This window comes from Equus asinus, chromosome 10, assembly GCF_041296235.1.
Source record: "Equus asinus isolate D_3611 breed Donkey chromosome 10, EquAss-T2T_v2, whole genome shotgun sequence".
NCBI lineage: Eukaryota > Metazoa > Chordata > Mammalia > Perissodactyla > Equidae > Equus > Equus asinus.
The window spans coordinates 53,510,680-53,537,697 of record NC_091799.1 but is presented as its reverse complement, the minus strand read 5'-3'; the positions used below and the strand labels follow the sequence as shown (position 1 = coordinate 53,537,697).

Sequence of the window (27,018 nt, the reverse complement as noted above, 5' to 3'; positions counted from 1 at the left end):
CCGCCCCCGCCCCCCCCGCCGGCCCGGGTGCCGGGCGCCGCGCACGGCCACCCATGCCCTTATAAGGGCGGCCGTCGCCGGGGCAACGAGCGCCCGCCCCCAGCCCGCGGCGCGCGCCCCTGCCCCCGCCCCCGCCCCCCGCCCGCCCCGCGGATGGAACGTTGTGTGTCAAACCGGCCGCAGCGCGAGGCCGGCGCGCGGGGTCGGCGGCGGCGGCGGCAGCGGCGGCGAGAGCGAGGCTCGGGCCCAGGCGCAGGCCCAGGCCGGGCGGGCGCGGCCGCAGCGGGGGCGGCAGCTCGGGGAGCGCCGGCCCGCGGCCCTGCAGGTCCCGCTCAGCCGCCGGGGGGCCCCGGGGCCCCAGGGGGCGCGGCGACCGGCCCCGGCGCGCGCCCGCCGCCCCTCCCCCCCGGCGCGAGCGGCCGCGCAACTTGCGGCCAAACTTTCCCCCCGGCCTCCAGCGCTCCGATGGCGGCCCGCTAAGTTGGCCGCAGCCCCCGGCCGAGCGGCGGCCAGGCCAGAGGGCGCCCCCTGCGCAGCCCGGGCCGGGCCATGGCCCGCGCGCCCCCGCTGGGGCTCCAGGGCGGCGGGGCGCGAGTCCCCGGGGCCCCCGGCCCGCGCCTCTAGCGTGCCCCCCCCGGCCCCGGGCCCTGCCTCGCGCACGCGTGGGAAAGTTGGCCTGGAACCGGCCCGACCAGTTCCGCCCGGGCGCGCGGACCGGCCGCAGGAAGTTGCTGCAAAACTTTTCTGGGGGGTGCAGCCGGTGCCCCCCGCGCGCCGGGGCCGGATGCGCGCCGGGTAGGGTCCCCCGGGCCGAGAGAGGTGCCCGGAGGGAGGAGCGCGGAGGGGGCGCCCTGGCCCCGCTGCCCTGGGGCTATGGCCATGGTGACCGGCGGCTGGGGCGGCCCCGGCGGCGGCGGCGGCGACACGAACGGCGTGGACAAGGCGGGCGGCTACCCGCGCGCGGTCGAGGAAGACTCGGCCTCCCCTCCCGGCGCCGCCAGCGACGCGGAGCCGGGCGACGAGGAGCGGCCGGGGCTGCAGGTGGACTGCGTGGTGTGCGGGGACAAGTCGAGCGGCAAGCACTACGGCGTCTTCACCTGCGAGGGTTGCAAGAGCTTCTTCAAGCGGAGCATCCGCCGCAACCTCAGCTACACCTGCCGGTGAGCCCTCTATTCGCGCCCCGCCGCCGCGCCCCCAGCCCCGGCCTGGACCGGGCCTGTGACCTGCTCGGTCACCTTGGGCCTGGTGCTGACCTACCCTGGGCCTCCACTCCCCCTCTGGGATAGGGGCACAGGTCCCTCTTCCCCTCTCCCTTCCATTTCTAGGGTTGTGTATACAGTCGGCGCTGTTTCGATGCGGGTCCCTCATCGGGTGGTCCCTTGCGGCTTCCGCCCCAGTTACTTGCTCCTCCTCTCTCCCTCTTTTCTCCGGAGAGGGGTCATCTCCGCGGGGGGGAGGGGTTAGGGGGTGCTGTCAGGGTGGCACCCTAACCCCAGGGCATCCCTCCTCTCGGGCATCCGGGCGCACGGGGGCCCCCGCGGGAATCGAACGTGAAACTTGGACTGTGGGGCTCGAAGCGTCCAGGGGCCATTGTCTGCGGCCGCGCGGATCGATACGGCGCGCCCTTGGGGTCAAATATCACTTCCAAAGTCGCCCTGGCCACCGAGGCGGCGGCCGGAGCGAGACTGGGTGGCAGAGGGCGGCCTCCTTCGCCTGGGGGGGCCGTGCTGTGGGGTGGAGCTGGGTCTGCCCATGGGGGGAACCCCCCCGGGCTCACCCTGGGCCTTGGGTCACCGGAAGCCGCCGCTGGGAGGACTGGGAGGGCGGCTGGATCTGCCCGCGCCTCGGCTGCTCCCCGCCCCCGTGCCCTCTCACCCCTGGCAGGAGTCGGGGCAGACCGAGGCTCCCGGAAAATCCCTGAAACTTCGCTGGCCTCTCAGACGGGGTGGGCGTGAATGCTCCGAGAAGGAGCCGGGGCGCCTTAGGTTGCAGTCCCGGCTGACAGGGCGTGGCCTTGCCAGCTTCTCTGGTTGGTCCTGGGGCATTAGGTCCCCTGGAGAAGGTTCTGGGGTTGGGTGTCCCTTTCCCACCGTTTTCTGGTGAGCGTCCTTTCGCTCCGTTGACAAGCCCCACTCTGCGTCCTCTGAACGTGTACGGCTTTGCAGAGCCAACATGGAGAGTCCCATGCTCCAGATGCGCAAAACTGAGGCCGGAGAGCCTTGCCCTGGGTCACCGGGGAGAGGCCCTGCCGCACTTGGGCTTAGCAGGGGGCACGTGGGGCTGGCGAGATGGCGGTGGTTGAGTCGAGGTCAGGGCATCCCCCTGGAGAGCTGCTGATGGAGGGCTCGTTAGCAAGGCCACCAGGCAGGACACCCAAGGCTGGAGTTTGGCCCCAGGTCCAGGGTCAGGGCTTGTCTGGGGTGGCCGTGTGTGCTCTGTTTAGGGGGTGGGGGGCTGGCTTAGTGCCTCCTCCCGCGCTAACTGGGCCACCAGACTTTGGCCTCATTCTTACTGCTGCAATAACTGCCTGCTCTCTGGCCGGGTCTTTAGGGAGGGCAGGGAGGGGTTCAGGCACTTTCCGGGTCCAGGGGCTCCCTGAGGGCGGGGGCAGGGAGCACCAAGGTGGAGGAAGGAGGCAGCATTGTTTGGAGCTGGCAGGTTCTTCAGAAGCTCTGTGCTGGGTCACCTGGTGAAGTCACTGCTGCTCTCTGAGCCTCAGATTGATTCAGCAAAGTCTCCTCAGAGCCCAGCTTGGGTGGTTCCCCAGAGAAACCCAGCTCCAAGCCCAGCCCTCTTCCATTCGGGAGGAGACAGAGAGCTGCAGATGCCCCCAGCCTGTGGCCTGGGCTGGGCAGAGGGAGGGATGGGCCTGGGGTCCCAGGAGGGAGCAAGGGGCTCTGCCTGAGGCTCAGGGAGGGCCGCTTGAAGGAGGACCACAGAGGGGGCCTGCAGAGAGCTGCCCTAGGACGCTTCGTGGCAGGTCGGGGGCACTGTTGTCAGGTGAGAACCCCAGGCGGGGGAGAAGTTAGACTGAGTGGATCTGAGATGCTGGACCGAGGGTCTCACGGAGCCACGGAGGATGTGTGGACAAGAGAGGGTTGGGATCAAATTGGACTGGAGGCTAGAAGCTCAGTGAGGAGGCTGAGCTGGGCCACAGAGTTGGGCCAAGCATGTGCTCTTTAGGTGGGATAGCAGGCAGAACTTCCCATCTGGAGGGACAGGAGACCTGTCCTGACTCCACACCTGGGGAAGTGGTGGCAGAAGGTTCAGGGCCTCCGCTGAGGTCAGGGGCCCTTTCCACCCAGCTGCTCAGGACCCTCCCCCGCCTGCTTGCTGGGCTTTGTTCTGGTTCTGCCTGAGCTCCTTCCGCCCTAGCAGGGCCTCTTCCTGGGGGCTCGGGCTGGTCCAGGGGCAGAGAGCAGAGGCCTGGGCTCACAGGCCAGGCCAGGACCCTGGGCACTTGGAGGTCCCCCAGAGCCTCAGCTCTCCTAAAGCTGCCATTGGGACCCCCAGCTGGGGCCTGGGTCTTGAGGCACTGCCCCAGGGCCCCCAGATTTCCCCAGACCCGGTGCCTCCTACTATTGGCGGCCTCTGGCCTTCCTTTTCCAGGTGAGGAGCCTGAGGCGGGGTGGAAAAGTGGCTGCCTGGGCCTGGGCGGGTCTGCTTGTCACCTACCTTGAGGGTTTCATTGTGGTTGCCTCCGGCACCCTCATGGTGGCCCGGCGGGGCTCCCAGGGTGTCTGCCCTGGGCTGCGTGCGGAGAGATGTGGAGGGAGCAGAAGGTGCCAGGGCATTTGAGGAACAGAGGCCTGAACCTGCCTGCCTGAGGCTGACCTTGGACAGACAGACGGACAGATGGAGAGCTCACTCTCTTGCAGGGCAGGGCCCTTGGGAGGAGCAACAATGATCCCCCAAGAGCCACCCAGAGGAAGCTTCTTGGGCTCAGTTAGAAGGTGGGAGGTCTTCCCACAGGGGGGGAGGTGGGGGTGGGACCTTAAAGGGGGGACAGGCATTCATTCATTCATTCGTTCCTTCATTGGTGGCAGCCTTGTGCAGGGCAATGATGCTGGGCCCCACAGTGCTGTGACCCCATAGGGGTCCCTGGCCTGGCCCCTAGTCTCTTGGTCACCTCTCAGAACCCTGCTCCCTGACTCCGTTCTTTCTCTGCTCTCACATTGCTCTTGGGACAAAGACTCCACCCCTTAGGCTGACAATGGCCAAGTAAAATGAAACTGTTTAGGCCTCCATATTTTCAAATTTCCAAGCTTTCGCTCTCTCTGATCATCTGGGGAACTTCTGTTCATCCTTCAAAACCCAGTTCCAGCATACCCTCCCTAGTATGCTAATCTGCTTTGCCATGGACTCCTATTCATCCATCACCACCCACCCCGACTCTTTTTTCCTCTTTGCAGACCTGCAGGCTTAGCCCCTGGGCCCCTTTGAGGTCACTTCCCCAGCCCCAGGGAGGCCCCCAGTGGTGTTTCTCTGGTGCATCCTTCAAAGTGGCTCAGGGAGCAGGATGTAGGTGTCCAGGTGACCCCCACGGTGACCTCTGAGTGCTCGCAGGTCCAACCGTGACTGCCAGATCGACCAGCATCACCGGAACCAGTGCCAGTACTGCCGTCTCAAGAAGTGCTTCCGGGTGGGCATGAGGAAGGAGGGTGAGTCCCCGTGGGGCCGGGCGCGGGGGCGGGCGGGCTCTGGGCCTGCTGACCTCACCTCTGAGCCGGGCCGGGCCCTGGGCTGCGGGAATCTGATTAGCCAGTGGGCAGCCATGTCAGGACTGCTCTCCCCGGGCCCTTGAGGCAGGTTCCCCAGCCCTGCCGCGTCGGTGGCCCCCTGCCCCCAGCCCGGCCACCACTTTCTGAACAAGGGTATACTTTTTTATTTGATTTGCTTTTCTCCTCCCTGCCTCCTCGTGTTTGCCCAAGGCAGGAGCTCGCCCGATAGAGGCAAAGGGCTGTTTACCCTTCCGCCTGACCCCGGGCACCCGGAGCCAGGGCAGGCCAGCCTCCTGTCCCTGCCCCGGGGACTTGGGCGGACACATGCGGGGCAGCTGGGCCTAGAACTCGACCAAACCCCCTTAGAGTTCAAGCGGAACCCAGAGACTTGCGCACGGAGCCTGGGCGCCCCACCCCGGGCTTCATGCCACTGCGTGTGCTCTCAGGGCCAGGCTGTGGCCATGGCTCCTCTCCACCTGCAGCCGGAGTCTCTCCTGCTCTGAAGTTGGCTGCTTCTCTGCCGGGCCTCTGTGGAAGAAGCTGGGAACAGCTGCTCAGAGTTTTTCTTTTAAAACCGTCTGATCATTCACTCCCTTTGATCCTTTTAAGTCTGAGGTGACTCTCCTGCCCCACCCCCGCACCTGCATTCTGCCTCCATTTGACCTAAAATCCTACTGTACCTTCAATCAGAGCTTCAGATCTCTAAAGTTTCAGGAGTGGAAATGATCATAATCTTAGCTTGTGCCCGAAAGCACAGTCCTACCTCAGGGCCTTTGCACAGGCTGATTCCTGTCTGGAGCCTCCTTTCTTCAGATACCTGCTTGGCTTCCTCTCTCCCCTCATTTACAGTTTGCTCAAACACCACCTCCTCAGAGAAGCTCTCCTGATTGCCCCTCGCCATCCCCTTTATTTCACACCATCCACCTTGCTGTCTGATTCACTTGCCCCCCCACAAGCACGGCTGCTCCCCGAGGTCAGGGGCTCTTGTCTGGTTTTCTGACATATCCCCAGTGCCCCCAGCAGGTTCTGGGACACAGAAGGTGCTCAGTAAATGTCTCTGGGCTTGAATGACAGTCTGTTTAGGTCTTACTTCGTGCCAAACAGGTTATTAGAGTGCCACCTAATTCAGTGATTGGTGTCAGCATTGCTGTTATCACTGTCAGCATGTGCATTTTACAGACGGGGAAACTGGGCGCACAGTGGAGAGGCGGGGCCGTTTGCTGGGGTCAGAGAGCAGTAGAGTTGTGTGGGACTTGAACCCGCGGTCTGGGCTGAATGAGGAGGAGGAAGAGCTGGGGAAGGGGTGCTCAGAGTGGGAACAGCAGGTGCAAAGGCCCTGAGGTGGGACCATGGCTGGGGGATGGAGGGATGGTGAGGTGGGGTTTACAACTCAGTGAGCAAAGGGGGAAGGAGAAGCTCCCCGATCCCCCAGAGCCAGGGGTCAAGCTGGCATTCACTGCAGCCCCATCCGGCCATACTCATTTGACAGGCGACCCTGAGACTTAGAAGTCCCCTGAGCAGGCTGGAACCTGAGCCTCTGCCTCCCTGCTCAGCTCTGCCACCCCCGGGTCCCCCCCAGGGCCCGCTCCCCATCCACCCCACGGTGGGTTGACCAGAAGTTCACGGGGGTGGCGGGACAGGGCATGCCAGCTCATTTCAGTTGGTTCATTAGTCTGCCTGGCACAGGGCCCAGCCTGGCACAGGCTGGACAGGCATGCAGCCACTCTTCCTCCTCTTTGTGTCTCGGTTTCCCTCTCATCCACCTGGTCACCCACGACACTGGCCAAGGCCGGCAGTGGGTCCTGCTCTCCTCACAGCAAGGCTCCTGAGGGTCGCTGAGCTTTATTGAGCACGTCCCGCAGGCCAGGCTGCTGCTTCTAGCGCTGGGCGGCTGCAGGGACCCTGCGGGAGGTCTGCTGGGGGCGGGTAGAGAAATGACCCATCTCCACAGGAGAGGTCTCCCTGGATTCCCCGTGATTGACAGGTCAGCCTCCTTGGCTGCAGAGCAGAGCTCACACGGTCCAGTGGGAGGGGGCCAGGTGTGGATTAAATTAGCCCTCCCCTAGCGGCCCCATTCCCGTGCCAAGGTCCCTGCACCAGGCTCCTCTGCGGGGAAGTGGGGGTGGGGATGGTGGCTGGCCCTGGCCTCAGGCTGGAGGCACAGGGCAGAGCAGGGGGGCCCTGTAAGGCCCCGGCCTCCCAGCGAGCTGTTCGCCCATGGGGTGGGGATGGGGTTCCAGGGGAAGACTGGGCGTCCTGGGCCTTGGAGCCGAGGGGCCAAGTGGCCCTCTAATGACTGTCTCCCCTCTTTATTCCTCCCCCCCCATGACTCCGGCCCCTGCTTTCCCCTTCCTCCTTCCCTGTTCCTCCCTCTTCCTGACACCCCACCCTCCCCTCTCTGGTGTGTCCGTGTCCCCCCCCCCCCTCGGGGCCCTCAATTCCTTTCCCGTACCCATTTCCGTGACTCTTCTTCTCCATCTCCTTCCCTTCCCCATTTCCTGCGGGGGGCGGGGGGTGCTCTCTCCCGTCCCCTCCGTGCCCTCCTCCCCGCTTCCCTTCCCTGCGGCCCGACCCCCTCCCTCCCCTCGCAGCGGTGCAGCGCGGCCGCATCCCGCACTCGCTGCCGGGCGCCGTGGCCGCCTCCTCCGGCAGCCCGCCGGGCTCGGCGCTGGCGGCGGCGGCGGCGGGCGGAGACCTCTTCCCGGGGCAGCCGGTGTCGGAGCTGATCGCGCAGCTGCTGCGCGCCGAGCCCTACCCCGCGGCGGCCGGGCGCTTCGGCGCGGGGGCCGGCGCGGCGGGCGCCGTGCTGGGCATCGACAACGTGTGCGAGCTGGCGGCGCGGCTGCTCTTCAGCACCGTGGAGTGGGCGCGCCACGCGCCCTTCTTCCCCGAGCTGCCGGTCGCCGACCAGGTGGCGCTGCTGCGCCTCAGCTGGAGCGAGCTCTTCGTGCTGAACGCGGCGCAGGCGGCGCTGCCCCTGCACACGGCGCCGCTGCTGGCCGCCGCCGGCCTCCACGCCGCGCCCATGGCCGCCGAGCGCGCCGTGGCCTTCATGGACCAGGTGCGCGCCTTCCAGGAGCAGGTGGACAAGCTGGGCCGCCTGCAGGTCGACTCGGCCGAGTACGGCTGCCTCAAGGCCATCGCGCTCTTCACGCCGGGTGAGAGGCGGGCGCGCGCCCTGCGCCCCGAGGCCTCCACCCCCAGGTCCCGGGGTCCCCGGACCCAAGGCTGGCTCTGGCTGGCCCCGTGCCTCGGGCTCCCACAGCCGCTCTCCCTGACTCCCAGGCTCCCCGAGCCAACGCCCCGCCGCCCCCTCATCAAGGTGTTCTTGCTCGGTGAGGGGTCGTGGCGGGGGGTGGGTGACCGCTGACACCTGGTTCTGGCCTTCATTCCCTGATCTCTGTCCTTCCTAAACCCTCTGACCCACTCCGCCGACTTAGGGTTCTCTTCCCGCACTCACGCGAGGCTGCCCCTCTCCCTGCGTCCCGGGCCCCCAACCCGCTCCCTGGGTGGCGTCCGCGCGGCTCGGCCACGCTGCACGCGTAGGGGCGGGGCTTGGAGGCCCCTCCCGCCGAGGGGCGGGGCTGTCCGAATACCGGCCTTGCCCTGAGTGACGGCAGAAGCTGCACCTTATTCCGGGGACTGGTGGCCGGCTGGCTCTGGGCTCTGGATGGCGCAAGATCCCGCTAGGTGTCTCCCTGGGGCCAGGGATGCGGCAACCATACCCAAGCCTCTGGGACAGGCCTTGCATCTGATAAATATGGCTTTGTCCCTCCTCCTTTCCCAGAAGACTGCCCCCCACCTTCACGGCCCCGGCTAGATGCTGTGCCGGTCACTCACAGCCCGGGCTCCTCTGGGCTGTCTGAATACCGCCTCTGGGCTTTGCCTTACTCCCCAAGTTCCCTCCCCAGCTTCCCCTTGAGCTTGATTAGAACTTGTCTCCGGGCCAGGCATCTCAGTCGGGTGGGTCCCCCTGCACCCTTGAGACATCACTGCCCCTAGCCCTGTGTCATCGTCCTTAGATGAGACCACCTCAGTATCTCTAGGACCGACACTGCCTTAGATACTTCTGTTTGTGTCCAGGTCCCATCTCCCACCCCCTGAGTGCCCCGTCCTTCCGTACTCACACCCTGAGTGGTGGCCCCCAGTCACCCCTGGGGACCTGCATCGTCCCGCCACCTCCCACCCCTGTCTCACCTTGCCCTTGTCCCCCCAGATGCCTGTGGCCTCTCGGACCCCGCGCACGTGGAGAGCCTGCAGGAGAAGGCGCAGGTGGCCCTCACCGAGTATGTGCGGGCCCAGTACCCGTCCCAGCCACAGCGCTTCGGGCGCCTGCTGCTGCGGCTGCCCGCCCTGCGCGCCGTGCCCGCCTCCCTCATATCCCAGCTCTTCTTCATGCGCCTGGTGGGCAAGACGCCCATCGAGACGCTGATCCGGGACATGCTGCTGTCGGGCAGCACCTTCAGCTGGCCCTACGGCTCGGGCCAGTGAGCGCTGGGCGGGCGCCGGCCTCCGGGCAGGGAAGCCCGGCCGCCACGGGGACCCCAGGTGGAGGACCCCGGCTGCTGTCTTCGGACTCTTGTTTTTTTAAAGACTGTGAAATGTTTGTCTTTTCTGTTTTTTAAATGATCATGAAACCAAAACGAAACTGGTGGTTCAGACTCCAGCTTTGTCCTCCCCACAACCCCTGGCCAAGATGGGGCCTAGGGCCTGAGGGGCCAGCGGTGGGGACCTCGTGGGCGTAGGGTGGGCTCCCCTGGTGTGATGGACAGAGGCCTGGCATCTGGACTGCAGGGGCAGCCCCAGCGGGCAGTGGTGGCGCGCCCCAGGTGGGTCCTCTGGACATGTCATCCCCGTCAGACACTACATGACAAATGAATCAAGGCCACTAATAAAAATGTTTCCTGCCTGCACGACCCAGCATCTTTGTGAGGGGAGCGCGGGATGGGATGGGGCCTGCCGGGAGCACACACACGCAGCCATCTGGAATAGCCACAGCCTAACAAGAGCCCTCCTTGCTGCTTTTGTTAGACAGTTTTGTGGGGAAACAGGCTGGGGGCAGGGTGTGGGGCTTGAGGTCAGCCAGTCAGCCCAGCAGGTGGCTCAGGTTCAAATTGAGGCTCTGGCCTGGGCGGGGAGCTTCGCGGATTGACACATGCCCTGAACCAAACGGTGTTTCACCGTTCATCACGTGTCTGGGCCCCAGTGTCCTCCGAGAAACGTCTGGGGCCAGCTTTTTTTTTTTAAAGATTGGCCCTGAGCTAATATCTGTTGCCAATCTTTTTTCTTTTCCCCAAAGCCCCCCAGTACATAGTTGTGTATTCTAGTTGTGCTGTGTGGGACGCTGCCTCAGTATGGCTTGATGAGCGGTGCTCGGTCTGCGCCCAGGTTCTGAACCAGTGAAGCCCTGGGCTGCTGAAGCAGAGCATGTGAACTTAACCAGTTGGCCACAGGGTGCTTCCTGGGCTAGTTCTTTCCCAGCCCAGACACAGCCCTCCATGCCCCTGGCCACAGTGATTGGTTCAGGGAGGCCCAGAGCTGGGCAGTGAGATTGAGTGGCAGGATTTGGGACTAGGAGGATATAATCAAAGCAAAGCAGAGGCAAAAGAGGAACATCAATATTGCTGGATAACTTTCGAGCTCCTGGATCAAGCCATACCTGAAACCATTAGACTTCAGTTTCAGTTCCATGAGCTGACTTCCCCTTTTGTGCTTCAGCCAGTTTAGGTTTGGTTTCTTCTCACACATAACTTAAACACTGTTTCCGAGATTGGCATTTGGAAGGCAGGGACCTCTAAGGATAGACTTTGAAATGTGGAATTCATTCAGTTGATACAGGGTGACGCAGGTCACCAGGAACCCTGCCATCCTGGCCTTGGAAGTTTGTGCCCCAGCTCTGTGGTCGTTCCCAGGACTGTGGCTCTAGGGGGTGGGTAAAGGAGGCTTGGCTAGTGGTGGGGGGTGTACCCCTGGGTCCTGACTGAGGTCTTGCCAGGCAGACAAGCCGTCCATCAAAGATGCCCTTCTGAAACAGTGAGAGAAGAACTCGGGCCTCACGCTGCAGTCAGGGCCGGCGCTCAGTCCAGGAAGCAGTCCCAGTCCTCCCAATGCTCCTTGTGAGCACTCCCAGCCTCCCCCATGTCCATCTTGGAGGGGGCCTGGGAAGAGCAGGGAGTGAGGCTGCTGCCCGTGGAATGAATGAGGGTCTCGTGATATGCTCTGCACCCAGAAGGGGCCTGGGATGGATAGGCTGCAGGGCTCCCAGTGGAGGCTGCACTGGTTTCTGCTGTGGGTCAGCATCTTCCACGAGGTCCTGTGGGTAAGTGAATGTGTCACTCCAGTCGGGCTGGACAGCAATGCCCCATTTCTCAGATTCACAGGACATCTGAGGACTAGCAAGCCCATTCCAGTCGCCAGGTCAGTCTTGCGTGCCTGTTCAGACCTGACTGCTGAACTCCTACTTCTTCTACAAAACCCTACCCATATGGCCCCCCTGCAAAAAGACCTCTTGAGCCTCCTTGGTTGTTCAGGCTGCCATCCTGCCCTCTGTTATTGCTCTATCACATTGGGCCCAGGGCTGTCTTCCCTGGGGACAGGGGCTCCATGAGGACTGATCTCGGACTGAGGCCTCTCTGTGACCCTGTGGCTGGCACTGCCTTTGCTGCCTGCAGTCTGCCTCCCTGTGGCTCCCTCGGGAGGCCAAGACTCAAAGAGGGCCCAGGGGGTCTGGCCTTGCCCATGCCCCACCCACCTGGGCCCTGGCATGGGGTGGACACCGAAGGACCATCCTCGGACCAGGCACGTGAACTGGGCTCACAGCACAGCGGTGACCACGGCTCAGCCTGTGCCGCCCGGGAGCCGTGGACGAGTTTAGGGGCCCACCTACCCGCGCTGGCGTCCCCGCCCCCGCTGGGCTGTCCCCAGCATCGCGCCACAGGAATTCTCCAGGAGGCAGCCCCACAAGACTTGGGACCCTCCGCCTGGCCCGCCCTGTGACCAGCCCTGCGGGAACTCTGGCCCTGGGGCTCCCCGCCACGGCCGGCCCAGGAGGCAAAGCTGCAGGGGCCCTCAGCTTCCCGCCGGACAGCCCCCGGAGGCTCTGCGGGGAGAGGGAGCCCCTGGACAGACGAGGGTCCACACCCTGCCCGGAGTCCCTCTCTCAAAACCCGATTTTCTTCCCTCTAGAAAATGGAAGAACAGGGTCCAGCTCCGTGGCCGAGTGGTTAAGTTCACGCGCTCTGCTGCAGCGGCCCAGGGTTCGGATCCTGGGTGCGGACATGGCACCGCTCGTCAGGCCACGTTGACGTGGCGTCCCATATCCCACAACTAGAAGGACCTGCAGCCAGGATATACAACTGTGTACGGTGGGGGTTTGGGGAGATAAAGCAGGAAAAAAAAAAAAAAGAAAATGGAAGAACAGATTTTTGGTGCCAACAGAGTGAAATCAGGAGTAGATATTTAATAAACGTTTATTCCCCTGGGATGGAAAGCAGGACCTGACTTAGGGGACTGACTGAAACCTGGGGTCCCCATGGGGTCAGGGCCGGGGCTCCCAGACAAGGTCCTGGGAGGACTTCCTGGAGGAGGGGCCCTCAAAGCTGAGCCTCAAAGGCCGAGGCATAGGGACTCAGGCGGGGGGACAGCAAGGGCTGAGGCCTGAGGCGGGACGAGAGGCCAGGGCAGAGTGGGACGTGTCCCTGTGCCTGGGTGCCAGGACGCTCAGAAGTACACAGAGCCCTCGCTGTCTCCTCGCTCGTCGAACTTCCGGATCTGCGTTTTGAGGTGCCTCAGCTTGCCCTTCAGGTAGCGGCAGCGAGCCTGCTTGTCCAGGAAGCTGGGGTCCTGGGCAGGGCAAGAGCCGGGAAGTCCTTGTGGCAGTCTGGCCTATGGCCCTCAAGCTGTTCGACTTTTTGCGTTTTCCTCTCTGAGCCTGTTTTCTTTCCTTGACACTGGGCTCGAGTGTCCCGGCCTCACAGGGGCCTCAGGGGCACAAGGCCAGGCTGCGGGCCTCAGGAGGCCTGACTCACCATCTGCTTCTTCTCAAGTTCCCTCCAGATGCGGGCAGCGACGTGTGCCTCCTTCTGCAAGGGGAGAAGGAAGACGGGGGCTCAGAGAAGCTGGACCCGAGGAGGGATGGGGAAACTGAGGCTCCGAAAGACAAAGTAACCCATCTAGGGAGGACCTCAGGGGCTGACCTTGACCCATGCACTGTGGTGCCCACCCAGCCCGGTGGAGGAAGAGGCCTGGAGACCTGGAGCCAGTGGGAGGCCCGGAGGCCGCGGCAGGGATCCACCAGGTGGCTGACCTGGCTCCGGGGCGGGGGCAGTGAGTTGAGCAGGGCCTCCAGCTGCCGGAGCTTTGCCTGTGCAGCGCCCACCTCCTGCTGGAGCTCCAAGAACTCTGGGTACTGGTCCTGGAACACTGCTGCGTAGCGGCGCCGGCCCCGCTCACTATTCACTGCTGGATACTTACTTTGGGATTGAAATGGGGTCACAGGGTGAGTGTAAAGAACCCTCCCTTTGCCTTAGTCAATGTAATTAGTTTTCCTTTGTCCATGCTAGGCTCCCTGCCCCAAATGTCCTTTTTGTTTTTACTGTTTGGCAAACTCTTATTCACTTGTCAAAGCCCTAGCCTCAGTGCCCCTTCTCTGTTCCCAGGCATCAGGAACCACATGGGGGACACTCACAGCTCATAGTCGGGCACTGGCTGGGGCCTAGGTATACGTCTCCCAGGGATGGTTCCAATAGACTTCTTGGTGCCAAGGACGGGGGAGGGCAGCTCATCCTCAAATACAATCTTCTTGGGCCTTGCCCTGTGCGCCCCTGGCTGGGGCTGGCACAGACGGCAGGGAGCGCTGGCTTCCACTCGCTGCAGACGCCGCAGGAATCAGGGTTTGGAGTTAAGGAGGGAATCGGGAAGCCGGGATCCCTCAAACTGCGGGGAAATGAAGCCCTGGCCTAGGCTCGGCCTGGGGACCTTCCTCCCGTTCAGACTCACCGGGGGCCCAGGGCCGGGCGGGAGGGTCTGCAGGGCCCCCGGGGCGCCGCGGGTCTGCCGGGGCTTCCGGGCGGGCATCGGCCTCGGGGGGGGGCCGCTCGGGCGTCCCCGGGGCGGAGGGCGGGTCCTGCGGGGGCCGCGGGGAGCCGCGCGCGGCGGGCGTGGTCGGCGGGCTGCCTGCGGACACCGGGGAGGACGCGCCTGGAGGGGCTCAGCGGGCACGCGCGCGGAGGCGGGCCCGGCCCCCTCTATTTGTATAGACGCTCGCGATTGGCCCTCACAGCACCCCCTCCCCCAGGCCCCGCCCCTGGCTGCGTCACCCGGCAGGACGCTATGCAAATAAGCCCCGTCGACACGGCGCGTCGGGCCCGGTTCACGTTAACCCCCGCGCTGCCGCAGCGTCGCCCGCTAGGGCGCGCGGAGCCCTCGGACACCACCCCCGAGAAGCGCCCCGGACTGCCGCCCCGGCTGCAGGCCGCACGGGCCGCTCCCGCCCGGGGTCACCTGTCCCAGCGTCCGGAACTCCGAGCCTGGGTCCACTCCCGGGGAGGCGCCGGAGTCCTAGTTGTGCATTAACTGCAAAGTTGGACCCGACTGGCGGGGTCGCTCCCCAGCACGGGGGCAGGGCTGGCGGGACAGGGCGGGGCTGGCGATGAGGGGGCGGGGCCGGCGGCGAGGGGGCGGGGCCGGCGGCGAGGGGCGGGGCCTGGCGGTGAGGGGGCGTGGCCTGGCGGGCCAGAAAGCGGAGCCACACCCTAGAAGCGCAGGTTCGCGTCCGACCGAGACTCAGACCTGCTGTGTGTTTGGGGCTCAGCCTCTCTGACTCAGTTTGTCTGAAAAACCGGTGGTTTGGGCGCACTTGCACTTATCTATTTACTCAGCAATTGTATTTTTTAAACATTTCTTTAAATAATCGCTAGAGGTATGTTTAGAAAATTCAAACAATAGAAAAGACACGTAGGGCAAAAGTGAATTTCTCGCCTTCCCCTGTCCCCAGAAGCAGCAGCTAATTGTGTCTCCTTCTGGCGAAATCCTAATTAAATGACAAGCAAGTATAAATATTTTCCTCACGGCGGAGGACACTGCAAAGATATTCACGTGCAAATTTGCTTGGCCACTTGTGGGAGGATTCTCGGCCGGGTGACCCTGGAGTGGAACTGGCCGGCGAGGGGACGTGCCCTCTTCATTTGGAAGGGGGCTGCGGGCTGGTCTCAGTGAGGCTGGCCTAGTGTGAGCCTCTGACCAGCAGTGAGGGAAACGCCGGTTTTCCCACAACCTTTGCAGCCCTGATGTTCTCACGTTTTCCTGCAAATTGTATTTTTAGAGTTTAAATCTTGCCTAATCTGATGAGTGAAAAAGTTTAGAAACCATTTGTATTTCTTTTCTTGCTTATTTACTGCAAATCTTTTTTTCCCTGTTGATTTTTAGGAGCTCTTCATATATTGAGGAAGTTAGGTTACCCAGCTAGTCTATCTTCTTCTTCTTCTTTTTGAGGAAGACTGGCCCTGAGCTGACATCTGCCACCAATCCTCCTTTTTTGCTGAGGAAGACTGGCCCTGAGCTAACATCCATGCCCATCGTCCTCTACTTTCTATGTGGGACGCCTGCCACAGCGTGGCTTGCTGAGCGGTGCCATGTCCGTACCTGGGATCCGAACCGGCGAACCCTGGGGCCACCAAAGCGGAACGTGTGAACTTAACTGCTGCACCACCGGGCCAACCCCTGAATTCCCTTATTGGAGTAGCTTTTTAGTTGGTTTGCTTCGGTCTTTCATACAGACAGTTGTATCATCTGCACATAATTTTGCCTCTTCTCATTTTTCAATGTCATTTTTTTTTCTTGTCTAGTTGCATCAACTGGCACCTCAGGACAATGTGAAATCACTGGGGGAGGCGGGTGGACGGTCGGCATCCCCTCCACCTCCTCACTTTGATGGCAGAACTTCCAGTATTTGCCCGTTAAACTCAACGCTTTCGCTTGAAATTTTTCCGTTAAATGAGGAAACCGTCCATCTATTCCTTATTGTTTTAGAGAGGTTGAACAGTACAAAGCCTGCTTTCCTCCATATTCCCTGCCCACGAGTTTGTTTTCCGATGCCCTAATGTGGCTGTTGCCAGGCGTTCTAACATTGAACCGTCTCTGCATCTCAGATGGGAGCCTTCTTCTGAACTTTTTTAAAAAGTTGCCACTAGAGCTTATAAAAGGTTCCATCTGGTGGCTTTGCCCCTGAGTCGATGGGGGTCCCACAGTGCCTGCTCACACTTCTGTGAGTCTGGGACACCCCCATGCACCTGTTACCTGCCCTCCCCGAGCTCCCTCCATCACGCTCTCACAGGCCCTGCCCCGTGTCTGGAGTAGGGGTGAGCAGAGCCCAGGGGACCAGCAGTTCCCCTGGGACTCCCACTCTGTTACTTCTTCCAGGGTCCCAACTCCCGTGCCCACCCAGTTCTCGTCTGAAATGATCAGACTAAGACCTGGGCAGGGCAGGGCCTCCAGAGACCCTCATGTGTTTGTTGACTGACTGGGTGAAGCCTCCGTGGTTTCCTGAGAGCGGTGGGGCTGTGTCTGGGCTAAGACCTGTCCCTGAATTATCACCTTTAATCCCTAGGAAGGCCCAGCACCGAAGCTTCCTCCTCTAGGCTGACCTCCAGGAATGGCCCCACAGGGCTGAAGGCATTGTGTTTGGCTCTGACTGTACCAGACTAGGGGCTCCTGGGGCTTCTTGGGGCCTGACCTTGTCCACTGTTGGGTGGTAACGAGGGAGAAATGGGAGAGGGTTGCGAGTCACTACCCTCCCAGCCTGACCTTCTTCCTCCCCTGCTCATGAGCTGTCTGTGTTTCTCCAAAGACTCTCCCGTCTTGCTGCCCACCCTAAAGGGCACCCTTGGACAGGGTGGAGGGCAGACAAAGGACAGAAGGATGAGGCGGGCCAGGCCAGGTCTTTATTTGAGTTTGGGCATGATCCGGATGAAGAGGATCATGCTGATGAAGATGAAGCAGACTATAATAAGCATGGCCCAGAGCAGCCAGTTGACCGACTTCTGTGTGTGCTGTTCCAGCCGCTCTGATTCTGTCTTCAGCTTCTCCAGGTTCTGGTCAGCCATCTTGAGTGAGTGTGACAGGGTCTGTGGGTGAGGTGGGGAGAATGTCAACAGGACTGGGGCCAAGTGTGGCCTCCGCCTAACACCCTGGGGCAAAGTCTGCACCTCTTGGCCCTTGTTGGTGCCGTTTCCTCTGCTGGGAATGCCATTTTTTGTTTTCTACCAAACTCCTATTTCTCCAGCCAAGCCCCAGTCACCATTCCCCTCTGCTGGGAAACCTTCTCACATGGCCCAAGGCAGAGAGTGCAGAGTTCCCACAGTCCTCACACCTGGTTGTCCTTCTTGATGACACTCTGGGCGGCCAGCGTGTTGGTTTTGAGGCTCCGGGCCAGGCCTAGCATCTCCTCTGCCAGCTTCTCCTGGAGGCTCTGGTGTCGCTGTAGGACGAGGTCTAACTCGGCTGCTGACTGCTTCTCATTCCCTGGCCTGGGCCCTGCCACCCCACTGACCCCACACAGGGGTGGACAGGTGGGCACGAGATGGGGGTGGAGGGGAAGAGACCGACATGTGCCCAAGGAGCCCAGAGGTTATGGCTCCAGCCACTGCCCTGCTTGGGGCTCAGTTATCCCTTCTTTGCTCTGGCTTCTGGGAAGAGAGTCCCCAGAAGGGGCTGCTGATTGGTGGTTTAGGTGCTCATGGCGCCTCAGTGGCCCCAGGTTCATCCAGCCCCCCGCCCCCTGGTGCTGCCCAAGGGCTGAAGACACTCACGCTCTCTTCCTCACGTCCAGCTCGGGCTCTGGAAGGGAAACAGGCCCAGCAGAAAGAAGGAGGGGTTGGCCTCCTGCCGACAGGCCTCCTGACCACTGCCTCTAGCAGGCCTGCTGCTCATGGCGCCCCTCCAGTCTTGGCTGCGGCCTGGTGGGCTCCTCATCACGCTTCAGAGCCCGAGCTCAAATGCCCCCTCTTCTCAGAAGTTTCCTTGCCTTGCTCTGGACTCCTCAGGCCCCAGGTCCCTCCCTCCAGCTGAACCTTGGCCCCATGGGCTGGGGGTGTCCAGCTCAGTTTCCTCTGGGGTCCACTTCCTCTGTCCTAGCCCCCGCTCCAGGCATAACTCAGTGACCCCCCCCGGGACACTCGGCCTGGGCTGTGAGATGAGGCTAGGCACGGGGCACGTGGGGCAGCAAGGACATGTGTCTTGTCCCAGGTAGCTGGGCCCCAAGTCCTGTTCTGCTCAGGCTGACTCACCTCCGGCAGAGTCCTGTGGCAAAAAGGGAGGGGCATGAAGTCACCCACTTTGTTATGGCCCCAAACCTGTCCTTTCTGCTCCTGAAACTCCCCACCCTCAGTCAGGGCCCTGGGCAAGTTCCGTGACCTCTGAGCCTCAGTTTCTTCATCTATAAACTGATAACAACAGCTCACATTTTGAAGGGTTTACCTGATGCAAGTAAAGTGCTCAGAAACGCACTTGTCCTCCTATTTTACGGAGGAATAAAGTTGTCTGAACCAAACATGTTATTTTTGCCCTGTACCAAACTCCTACTCACCTATCCATGTCCCGGCCACAGCATCCCTCTGTTGGGAAGCCTTGTCTGATGGCCCAGGGCATAGGCTCTTGGGCCCCTAGGGTCCCTGCACCTGACAGTGTTTGTTGTTCTGGCCACCCCCAGGCATTGAACTCCTGTCACTGACCAGAGGGGTCTCAGGACCAGAAGGGCCCTACCGTGCCAAGCAGCTCGTCCCGCATCTCGTTGGTGTACCGTGCCCGTGACTGCAGATGCACTGTCTTTGTGGCAGGTATCCGCTCCCTGGCTGTGGTGGGCACGCGGCCAGGGGCCAGGAATTGGTTGGCTAGTGCCTTCTCGGAGGAGGAGGTCTGCAGAAGAGGGGCGAGGGTCACCAGAGGGCAGGGCCTGGGGACCCAGGGGAGTGGTGATGAGGGCTGAGGCAGCGGTGGTGGCCCTGCTTACCAGCTTCTCTGCCTGCAACATCCCCTTCAGAAAATCGACCTTGCGGGAATACTCATTGATGACCTCGGAGGCCGGTTTGCTGGAAGGCGAGAAACGGACAAAGACTACCTGCCCGCTGGCCCAGTTCAGGGCAGGTGCCTGCAAGGGCCCTGAGCTCTACTCCCACTCCGGATGTGAAACCCCTCTGGCCGCCAACACTCACCTCGCCTGGGCTTTCAGGGCTTGCAGCATGTCCTCAAGGGCTCCCACATACTGGGGAGGGAAAGTGGGGTATCAGCCCGGTCCCCCACTTCCACCCTTCCCCATCCTGCTCAAAGGCGTCAGAGCCAATAAGGGGCGGGGCTATGGTGGGAGGGGCCAAGCACCAAGGAGGCGTGGCTAGAGGAACTCCAGAGGAGGGAGCTGCAGGTGGACGTGGCGGAGCCGACCGGAAGGGGCGTGGCCAGGGTGGCAGTTGGGGCAGGGGAGTTGGGCTCGGTGCCTGCCAGCTCCGGGACCACCGTCGGGGAGTTGGGCTCTACGCAATCCCGCGGGCTCCCCTCACCTTCTCCAGACGCCACTCGTCTGGGTCCCTCTTCTCCGCTGCCATCACCTCGCAGCGGCACAGCAGCCGCACCAGGTTGAGCTCCAGCCTCGACGCCGCCATCACCCCCACGGTGGTTCCCCGCCCCTTCCGCTGGCGCCATCTTAAGAGAGGGCGGAAGTGCCTTCACTTGGCTTCCCTCTGGGTTGCTGTGCTCCACTCGTTCGCCGTTCCATCTTTGTTTGGGGCGGAAGTAATGTCTTAAAGGAGAGGAGCCATTCAGTCCATAGTTAATCAGAGCTGAATCGCCTGCTTTCCCTCGTGAGCATATTAACCCTCAGGAAGGGTTGAAAGGACCAGCTCCTGCGGTGTCAGGCCCAAGTGCAACGCGTCCTCTGTTCGTTCCTTTTCCCCTGCTCAAAGTTCCTCCCCGACACCCACTGCTGCCTGGATTCTCCCCACACTGAGCTCTTCCGCATCCAGGCCCCCTTCCCTGATTTCTTCCTGGGGAGAGGCCCTGGCCTGGCTTAGGGGCCCATCCAACCTTCTACGGTTATGAGCTTCCGGATGCCAGCCTGACTCTGACTCCATCCGCCCGCTGTTTCTGGGCCTGTTTCCTCCCTTGGGGAACGGGCAGTGGGACAGTGCTAGCCTCCAGGGGGACACGAGTTAGCTCTGGGAGCGGCAGGCGGGGCCGGGTCACCCCTAAGGCTCAGACTCCTGTGGAGAGAACCCAGTCCCAGCCCGCCAAGGGCCCCAGGAAGCCGAGGCCAGTCCTGCGAGCCCCACTTCTGGAGTGCACGCGGTGAGGATGGGGCTTCATGGGGACCGGAGCCTGGCATGCAGCCCTCAGGTCACCACTGTCCCAGTCACACTGGTGGGCCTCGTGTCCTTGCAAAGTCCCATGGAGGAGACCAAGTCCAGGATGGATAAGGGGGAATTCCAGAGGCTGATGGGGCCGAGTCTGGAGCCCAGCCCCACCCCACCCTGGCTGTGTGGTCTTGGAGAAGCCCCCAACCCTCTGGCATGTGCCATCTGCACTCAAGTTCTTCACGTTCCCCCCACCCCATCCTCACAGGCCCCACCTGCCAGCCCACCAGGAACTGACTCCCCCACGTGCCGGTGGCCCCTGCAGCTGACACTTAGCCCTACCTCAGGAGAGTCTGGGTGCTGAAGCGGGGGAATGGGAGACGGCCCCCTGGACAGCAGGCTCTCTGCACTGAATGCGACTCTGCAGGAGCTGTCTGCTCCCCCAGGTTTCTGGGTCACTACACAAGCCCACCTGCCCCAGGTCAAGAGCACAGGTGAGATCCAACAGCGCATGCTGGGGGATCGAGGCAGGGCCTTTCAGACAAGCAACACAAGGCCCTGCCCTGCAAGCCCCTTGGCGGCAGCCACAGGGTGGACCCCCCACCCCCCGCCCCGACTCCCCCCACCAGCCCTGGCCCTCCAACCCGGAGCAGAGCCTTGTGAGCAGGAACCGCACGCAAACCTCTCTCAGCACTTTGTCTTTATTTCACACGGCTGGGAGGCGCCTCTTGTTCCAGGCCTGTGGTCACATGTCCAAGGGCCTGGAGAGTGGGCTGAACCTGAGGGGAGCCCCACTGGTGATCCCCAGGCTGCGACTGTTGATCTGTAGCGGGACAACCCAGGCCTTGCCGTCCCTGCTGGTGAGCGGGGTCCTCCTGAGTCGCTGGCTCCTGTTCTGCCTCATCAGGGCAGTGCCAAGGGCGGCCTCCTACAGCCTCCGGAGTCCAGGGCGTGGTGGACAGAGGAATGACAGCCACACTGGAGTCTCCCTGGGACGTGAGGTCTCTGGTGCCCCGGGTGGAGGCTGCCCCCACTTGGTGTCCTGGCTCAGCCGACAGCCTCGATCCCCACGGATGGCTGCCGTGCTCCCTCAAATGCACTGTGGCCAGGTAGCCACCAGCCAGGCCAGAGCATGAGTCCAAGAGAGACTGAGGCAGTCAGGTGGCCCAAGTGTCCAAACCCCTGGTGCAGGGTCGCACTCGGCGCGGGCGGGGCTGAGCCTCCGAGGTGGGCAGCTGTGTGGGCGGTCTCCGAAGACTCAGGTACAGGTTATGAAGGAGATGCAGGGCGTTAATATAAAAGTTGGTACACACACAAATAAAAAACAATTTGGTCTTCCGTTAAGGCTGTTACAGTTTAAAGTTATGTAAACCACGCACAAAGAAACAGTTACTGTAAAAAAAGTACAAAATGGGAGGTGGGAGACGGGCCGCTGGCCGATTGGGTGCTGTGGGCGGGCACATGCGCGCGGCGTGGGGGCTCCGCGAGGGCGGCCTGGCCTCAGCTGGCCTCTCCCCACTTGGACTCTGCTCTAGGAGCCGGTGCCCACCCCACATCGCTTTTGGGGCTTTTCATTCCGGATCCTTCTTGGAGAGCCAAATGCTGGCTCTGGGCTGTCCTCAGACGTGCAGACTCTGGCAGCGGTGGGCCCTCAGCCATTGGCCTGGCCCGAGGCGGGGGGCAGGCAGTAGGTTGGGGGGTCCGAGTACCTCCGCTTGGCCCCAGGTGGCTGGCTGTCCTCGTCCAGGGGCTCCTGAATGCCCCGCACGGGCAGGTGGGCATCGGGTGTGATGTACACGGAGTGTACCTGGTCTGGGCGGCGGGCCGGCGGCTCTCGGCGCCTGACGGGGGCAGTAGCCTCTGGGGCACCCGGTGCCCGGCCGGGGAGGTGGAAGGAGAGGTGGAAGGGCAGGCCGGGTGGGAGCTTGATGTTGGCCGTGGGCATGATGGGGGTCCGCCGGGGGGTCTTCCCTCTGACTGTCGCGAAGGACGATGGCCTTCGTCGTGGAGGGGCGGCCACTGCGGGGAGGGGGTTCAGGGCGGGCGCACTGGGGCAGGAGAGAGCAGGCGCAGGGGGCCCTTTTGAGAGACAGATGGCGGGGTTACTGCAGCTTCAGGGCCGGCAGATGGACCCTCATCCCGGGGCCGGCTGGCGGTGGACATGGGAAGGAAAAAAGCAGACGCTACCTTAATACTGACCTTCCGAGGCCCCCCGCCCAGCCCGCTCTTCCAACAGGCTCTCGGTGCTGGCCGACGTCTCCGAGTCCAGGTTTTCCTCGTCAGAGCCCCTCGGGTCCAGCTCTGGCAGCCGGTAGGTGATGTCCTCCCTGGGGGGGTGGGGAAGGGCACAGTGTCCAAGGCTGTTCCTATGGTGAAAGACCACCCCAGGGAAAGTGCCAGGCGGGTAGGGGACAGAGGCAGGCCATCCTGATCCTGGATGGAACTCCCTGCCCCCGGCACCCCACCCAAACCCCCACAGCACAGCTGGCCCACACTGTCCCTGGCCCTGTGATGCTCATGGGAGGAAGGTGTCAGGGTGCTGAGGGAAGCCAGGCACCTGGGCCAGGACTGAGTTGGTGAGGAGCTCCTGCCTCAGGACCTTTGCGTGTGTTTCTTCCCTCCACCTGCATTGCTCTACCCTGTTCCTAGGGCTAGGGTGGCCAGGCAGCCCGGGTCACTTCTGTTGTCCTGGCAGCACCCCCTTGACATTCACATCTTGCCTGGACAATAAATTCGTCAGTCACCCTAGCTAATGCCAACTTCCAGACAAAGTTCGGGCATCACTCCTCTGTTGCCGCTTCTCCCCGTGGTTCCCTGTGGCCAAGCATGGGGTTTAAACAGAGCCCTAAGTCGTGCTCTAGGACAGCGGCACTCTGCGAGGTGGGTCCTGGACGACGGCACGAGCCTAGCCGGGCAGCCGGCTAACGGCCAGGTTCCCTGTGGCGGAGGGGCCTGTGAATGGGGCCAGACCGTGTGGGAGGGTGCGAAGGGGATGGAGGGGCACTTGCTTCTCCTCCTTGATGGACTGGATCCGCTCCATGAGGATCTCCTTCTCGCGGTCCTCGTCGCCGCCGGCCGCCTCCTCCTCCGGCAGCACCTCCAGCTCCTCTGGGCCGCCGCTGCTGTTCCCCCGGGCCTTGGGGCTCTTGTTCTGCAACAGAGAAGCGGCAGGTCTGGCCGGCCCCTCCGGGCGGGCGGATAGGCAGGGCTCACTGCCGGCGGGTGGAGAGGGCGGTGTGAGCGCCGGGAAGGTTAGTTCTGCCATGGGTGGCTGGGCTTAGTGAGGCTTCTCCAGGGGTCACGTAGGGCCCGGGTGGCCAGTGCTCGGCTGGTTAGTCATCCTTCTCACACAGGTGGTCAACAGGCAACGGGCCTCCCCCAGCATGCACTTCAGAAAGGTCTATCCTACAAAGGCCCTAGGGCGAGGGGAACCCTAGCATGCACCGCTCCAGGAGACATGCAGGGTGGGCCGCTACGCGTGTACATACCAGCACCCCCTCATAGGGAGACGAAAACCCCAGCTGGAGAGGCCATGGCTGGGGGAGAGATGAACAGAGGGTGACCACTGGGGGCCATGACCCCGACACAGGTGTGCATCATCGGCATCTGGCCACATCCGACCGCAGGGACAAGGACATAGCCCTCCCACAGAGTGCAGAACCCACTTCCCACCCTCCACCCTGCACCGTGGAGCCACTTCTGCTGTGGGAACACTTCCCTGTGGGCAGGGCCCAGGTCAGCAAGAGACAGGCCAGAGGATGACCCAAACCACCACCAAGTGGGTGACAGGTCCCCCGAGGACGATGGGCATTTGGCCGAGGCGGGGACTCGGTTTCTGAGCCTGCTGCCGTGACGCCCCTGGCCAACTGCCTACGGCCAAGGGTGTCCTGGGAGTCCGAGCAGTGAAGTGGGACCAGCCCTAATGCCCGAGCCCCGCCCCACCAGAGGCCCTGCCCACCGTGGGCCCGTCACACACGCTCGTCACACACGCTCACAGTGTTCTGGCGCAGGAGCGAGAGTCTCCGGACGGCGATGCTCTCTGCGGTCTCCAGCTGGCTGATCTCCTCCATCTTCACCTTGTACTTCCTCAACTGCTCCTTGATCAGCATCTCTACACACCTGTGGAGAAGGCGACTCAGTTACCGTTCCAGGGGTTGTGGGCGTGGGAGCCCCTGCGTCCAGGGAGGCGCTGGCTGGAGACTGGGGAGTAGTGGCCGGGCAGAGACCCACCCAGAGACCAGACAGGGCCAAGGACATGGCTGTGGCTCTGGCCTCAGCCCCGCTCACTCACTGTGTGACCTTGGGCAGCTCATTCCACCCCTCTGAGCTTGAGTCCCTACCTCCAAAGCCTTGTTGTACGAAAGAGGAGGGCTGGTATGACGAGTCGGAGTGAACAGCCCCTCCTAGGCCCCCTGCAGGTGGGGACAGTCCTGCCTCACGCGGAAGTACGAGGCGCAGGGAGCCAGTGCGGCTAGTCCCAGGGGCTGCAGGCAACCAGCCCCAAGGGCCATTGGACGTGTGTTCTCACTGCCACACATCTGTTCAGTGATCAGTACCAGGGGGACTCAGCCCAGAGTGGTCAGTACTGGGGGGGACTCAGCCCAGAGTGGTCAGTACTAGGGGGAGACTCAGCCCAGAGTGATCAGTACCAGGGGAGACTCAACCGAGAGTGGTCAGTACTGGGGGGGACTCAGCCCAGAGTGGTCAGTACTAGGGGGAGATTCAGCCTGGATGGAGAGGCAGTCACAACTCAGTTTCCCACCATCATGACAACATAAGAAAAAAAGACCAAAGCATGTGCTGGAAGAGGCCACAGCAAATCTGTTGACAACACCACGCCGCCGCCAGGTGGTGTGAGGGCCACGGTGGGCTCTTCTCGCCGCCTGTCACTGTTCACTAACTGTGACGAGCACGGCCTGGGGACGCAGTGTCGGGCTTTCTTCGTGTCTTTGCCTCATGAAACCGCCTAGGGTGACAGGTTCTTATTTTCACAACTCGCAGCCTAAACAGCATCCTCTTAGTGACTGACGTCTGAGGACCTCCTGAGTTTTCCTGGGGAGCCTGCTGAGAGCTTTGGAAGATGGCTCCGGGGACAGAAGCGCCAGAGCATCACTTCTGTTGCTGTGGGGCTCACTGCTACCACAGCCCAGAATGCTGGGCGTCACCGTCTGCCCCTCGCCCTGACACGAGAGATGAGAAGTTTCTCTTCTTTTTTGGTTCTCTAGCCTCAAAAGAACTTGGAAGCTTCGCCCTCACTGCTTGAGGAGAGACGCTGCTGGGTCTCTGCCCAGGTCTGGGCCCCGTGCTGCGGGGGCTGCTTCTGGGCCCCCACGTGGGAGGGGCGACCCTCCCCACACACAGCAGCCAGTGCCTCACGTCCAGGCTTGGTTAGAAGATTGGGCTTAGTGCAAAAGTCACGTGTGCTCATTAGAGCACGTTTTAAAGAAAGACAAGTAAAATTACCAAAAGAAGTCTACCCCGACCCCAGGGCTCAGGGACACCACCCAGGCCGTCTCGATCCAGGTGTTGTCTTCTGGACTTTTCTCTGCATGCGGGTCTACACACAGCGGGACTGAGCTGGCCCAGGATTCCAGATTGGGCTGTCCCGTTCGTCATGGGGTCCCTCGCTGGGCTGTGCTGGGTGTGAGCTGGGGTTGGGGGCCGGCCGGGCCTGGCACTCACGTGGTGATCTTGAGGACGTCCTTCATGCTGGTCAGTGGGTCCGAGTTGTCAGGGCAGCGCAGGAGGCAGGGTGCGAAGATGATGGCTAGCGCGCTGGGCGACATGCGGTTCACGTCCTCGAGCTGGGCCACCCTGCGTGGTGAGCAGCACTTAGGGGGCGGCCAGGGAGCCCCTAGACCAGAGTCCAGAGCCCTGGGCTGCTGTGGGGAAAGTGCCACCACAGCTGGGTGGTGTGACACGCTCGCTTCCACAGCATGGAGAGCTGCCCCAAAGAAGCTAGGGCTCCTTGCAGACCCCCAACCCAGGCCCGCGGCCTGGCGCGGAACCACCGGAGCACCGGCCCCGGGAATGCTGTTGGTGGGGTTCCTGGCGGGGACCCCACCCCTCAAAGAGCGGGCGGGCGGGCACTTGCTTGACGAGGTGGAAGATGAGCCGCTCCAGGGAGTTGTGGTTGGCTTCCGGCAGGTGCTCCAGGACGGCGTAGATGGCGGCCAGCTGCTCCTGCTTCTCCGGCAGCTCTAGGAGGGCCCGGGGCGTCAGCTCCCTGGGGGACCACCCCAACACGCCCTGGGGCGCTGGGGAGCCTCCCACCACGGGGGGCCGGGACGGATGTGTGGCAAGATGCAGGGCCACAGAAGGGTCTCGGCCCACCCCAGGCCTGAGTTTCTCAGCTGTGACAGGGTGGTCCTATCTTCCTGGCTGTTCACGGTGAGCACTGGCGGCTCCCACCCCTGACCTCAGCCACCTGCCTCCCCTGGCTGCTGCTGGGGCACTCACCGACGGCTCGGAGGAAGTCGCCGTACTGGGCAAAGGTCATGAGGGGCTCAGGCAGCTCCCGCAGCCACTGCTTGAGCACCCCGGTGATGGCGTGGATGGGGAAGTTCTCCAGCTTGACCACCGTGGGGTCTGCCAGGAGAGGGGGTGTGGCCAGTGGGCACAGTGCAGGCAGGAGCGGGGCACCCAGAGCCAAGCCTGGTGCCCCCCTGCCCTCAACACCTACCTGTCTGCAGGCCCGACCTCCCACAGCACCCACCTGTCTGTAGCGCCTGCCGGAGCTCCCGTGTGCGGTTGGCAGCACCAGACTTGCGGTAGAGGCCCTCGGTGTACAGGCCATGCATCTCCACATGTTCCAGAAGCTTCTCCAGCACAATGGGCACTGAGGCCTTGTCGCTGGTCAGACTGTCCACACACACGCCGAAGTGGCCCGGCTCGGCACCTGGCTCGCTCTGCAAGGCCAGGGGTGGCAGTCAGGCCCAGGCTAGTTGTCCTCCCTGGCT

The 27,018-nt window shown here is 62.7% G+C and overlaps 4 protein-coding genes across 14 annotated transcripts in view; 1 reads left to right on the top strand and 3 right to left on the bottom strand.

The window, feature by feature from the left end:
• The first annotated feature begins 667 nt into the window (after positions 1 to 667).
• Positions 668 to 9,634, top strand: NR2F6 (nuclear receptor subfamily 2 group F member 6). The gene is made up of 4 exons (XM_044774135.2): positions 668 to 1,160; positions 4,567 to 4,661; positions 7,313 to 7,879; positions 8,938 to 9,634. Exons 1-4 carry the CDS (start codon positions 874 to 876, stop codon positions 9,210 to 9,212), a joined length of 1,224 nt encoding a protein of 407 aa, XP_044630070.1. The 5' UTR covers positions 668 to 873; the 3' UTR covers positions 9,213 to 9,634.
• A 2,538-nt stretch (positions 9,635 to 12,172) lies between these two features.
• Positions 12,173 to 14,361, bottom strand: OCEL1 (occludin/ELL domain containing 1). Of its 2 annotated transcripts, none has more exons than XM_044774141.2 (6): positions 14,223 to 14,361; positions 13,719 to 13,895; positions 13,408 to 13,589; positions 12,973 to 13,192; positions 12,749 to 12,802; positions 12,173 to 12,563 (listed from the first exon to the last, which is right to left on the bottom strand). In XM_044774141.2, exons 2-6 carry the CDS (start codon positions 13,794 to 13,796, stop codon positions 12,441 to 12,443), a joined length of 657 nt encoding a protein of 218 aa, XP_044630076.1. In that variant the 5' UTR covers positions 13,797 to 13,895; positions 14,223 to 14,361; the 3' UTR covers positions 12,173 to 12,440. The 2 variants fall into 2 exon arrangements, with proteins under 2 accessions (XP_044630076.1, XP_070375488.1); XM_070519387.1 differs by having other exon boundaries at positions 13,027 to 13,192.
• A 2,277-nt stretch (positions 14,362 to 16,638) lies between these two features.
• On the bottom strand, positions 16,639 to 19,429 carry USE1 (unconventional SNARE in the ER 1). Its single transcript, XM_014865916.3, has 8 exons — positions 19,271 to 19,429; positions 18,929 to 18,978; positions 18,727 to 18,805; positions 18,480 to 18,632; positions 18,005 to 18,017; positions 17,528 to 17,555; positions 17,089 to 17,263; positions 16,639 to 16,843 (listed from the first exon to the last, which is right to left on the bottom strand). Exons 1-8 carry the CDS (start codon positions 19,370 to 19,372, stop codon positions 16,661 to 16,663), a joined length of 783 nt encoding a protein of 260 aa, XP_014721402.1. The 5' UTR covers positions 19,373 to 19,429; the 3' UTR covers positions 16,639 to 16,660.
• A 1,315-nt stretch (positions 19,430 to 20,744) lies between these two features.
• Positions 20,745 to 27,018, bottom strand: part of MYO9B (myosin IXB) — an 84,977-nt gene continuing 78,703 nt past the window's right edge. For 5 of the 10 annotated variants that reach the window (XM_070519360.1, XM_070519361.1, XM_070519364.1 and 2 more), the window contains 9 exons: positions 26,775 to 26,967; positions 26,519 to 26,647; positions 26,154 to 26,259; positions 25,742 to 25,873; positions 24,055 to 24,178; positions 23,548 to 23,595; positions 23,064 to 23,210; positions 22,259 to 22,382; positions 20,745 to 22,138 (listed from right to left, as the gene is read on the bottom strand). In XM_070519360.1, coding sequence (XP_070375461.1) covers positions 21,711 to 22,138; positions 22,259 to 22,382; positions 23,064 to 23,210; positions 23,548 to 23,595; positions 24,055 to 24,178; positions 25,742 to 25,873; positions 26,154 to 26,259; positions 26,519 to 26,647; positions 26,775 to 26,967 — 1,431 coding nt within the window. In that variant the 3' untranslated portion in view covers positions 20,745 to 21,710. Of the gene's footprint in view, positions 22,139 to 22,246; positions 22,387 to 23,063; positions 23,211 to 23,547; positions 23,596 to 24,054; positions 24,179 to 25,741; positions 25,874 to 26,153; positions 26,260 to 26,518; positions 26,648 to 26,774; positions 26,968 to 27,018 lie in introns of all 10 variants that reach the window. The other 5 variants (XM_070519368.1, XM_070519369.1, XM_070519367.1 and 2 more) reach the window with 4 other exon arrangements.

Coding starts and splice junctions, on each gene's coding strand:
- NR2F6 (XM_044774135.2), top strand. CDS start 874: ATGGCCATGGTGACCGGCGGCTGGGGCGGCCCCGGCGGCGGCGGCGGC. Junction 1,161..4,566: donor AACCTCAGCTACACCTGCCG/GTGAGCCCTCTA, acceptor GAGTGCTCGCAG/GTCCAACCGTGACTGCCAGA. Junction 4,662..7,312: donor GGTGGGCATGAGGAAGGAGG/GTGAGTCCCCGT, acceptor CTCCCCTCGCAG/CGGTGCAGCGCGGCCGCATC.
- OCEL1 (XM_044774141.2), bottom strand. CDS start 13,796: ATGCCCGCCCGGAAGCCCCGGCAGACCCGCGGCGCCCCGGGGGCCCTG. Junction 13,590..13,718: donor CGCCCGGCCCTGGGCCCCCG/GTGAGTCTGAAC, acceptor CGGCGTCTGCAG/CGAGTGGAAGCCAGCGCTCC. Junction 13,193..13,407: donor CCAGTGCCCGACTATGAGCT/GTGAGTGTCCCC, acceptor TCAATCCCAAAG/TAAGTATCCAGCAGTGAATA.
- USE1 (XM_014865916.3), bottom strand. CDS start 19,372: ATGGCGGCGTCGAGGCTGGAGCTCAACCTGGTGCGGCTGCTGTGCCGC. Junction 18,979..19,270: donor ACGAGTGGCGTCTGGAGAAG/GTGAGGGGAGCC, acceptor TTCCCTCCCCAG/TATGTGGGAGCCCTTGAGGA. Junction 17,264..17,527: donor CTGGACGTGAGGAAGAGAGC/GTGAGTGTCTTC, acceptor GTGTGGGGTCAG/TGGGGTGGCAGGGCCCAGGC.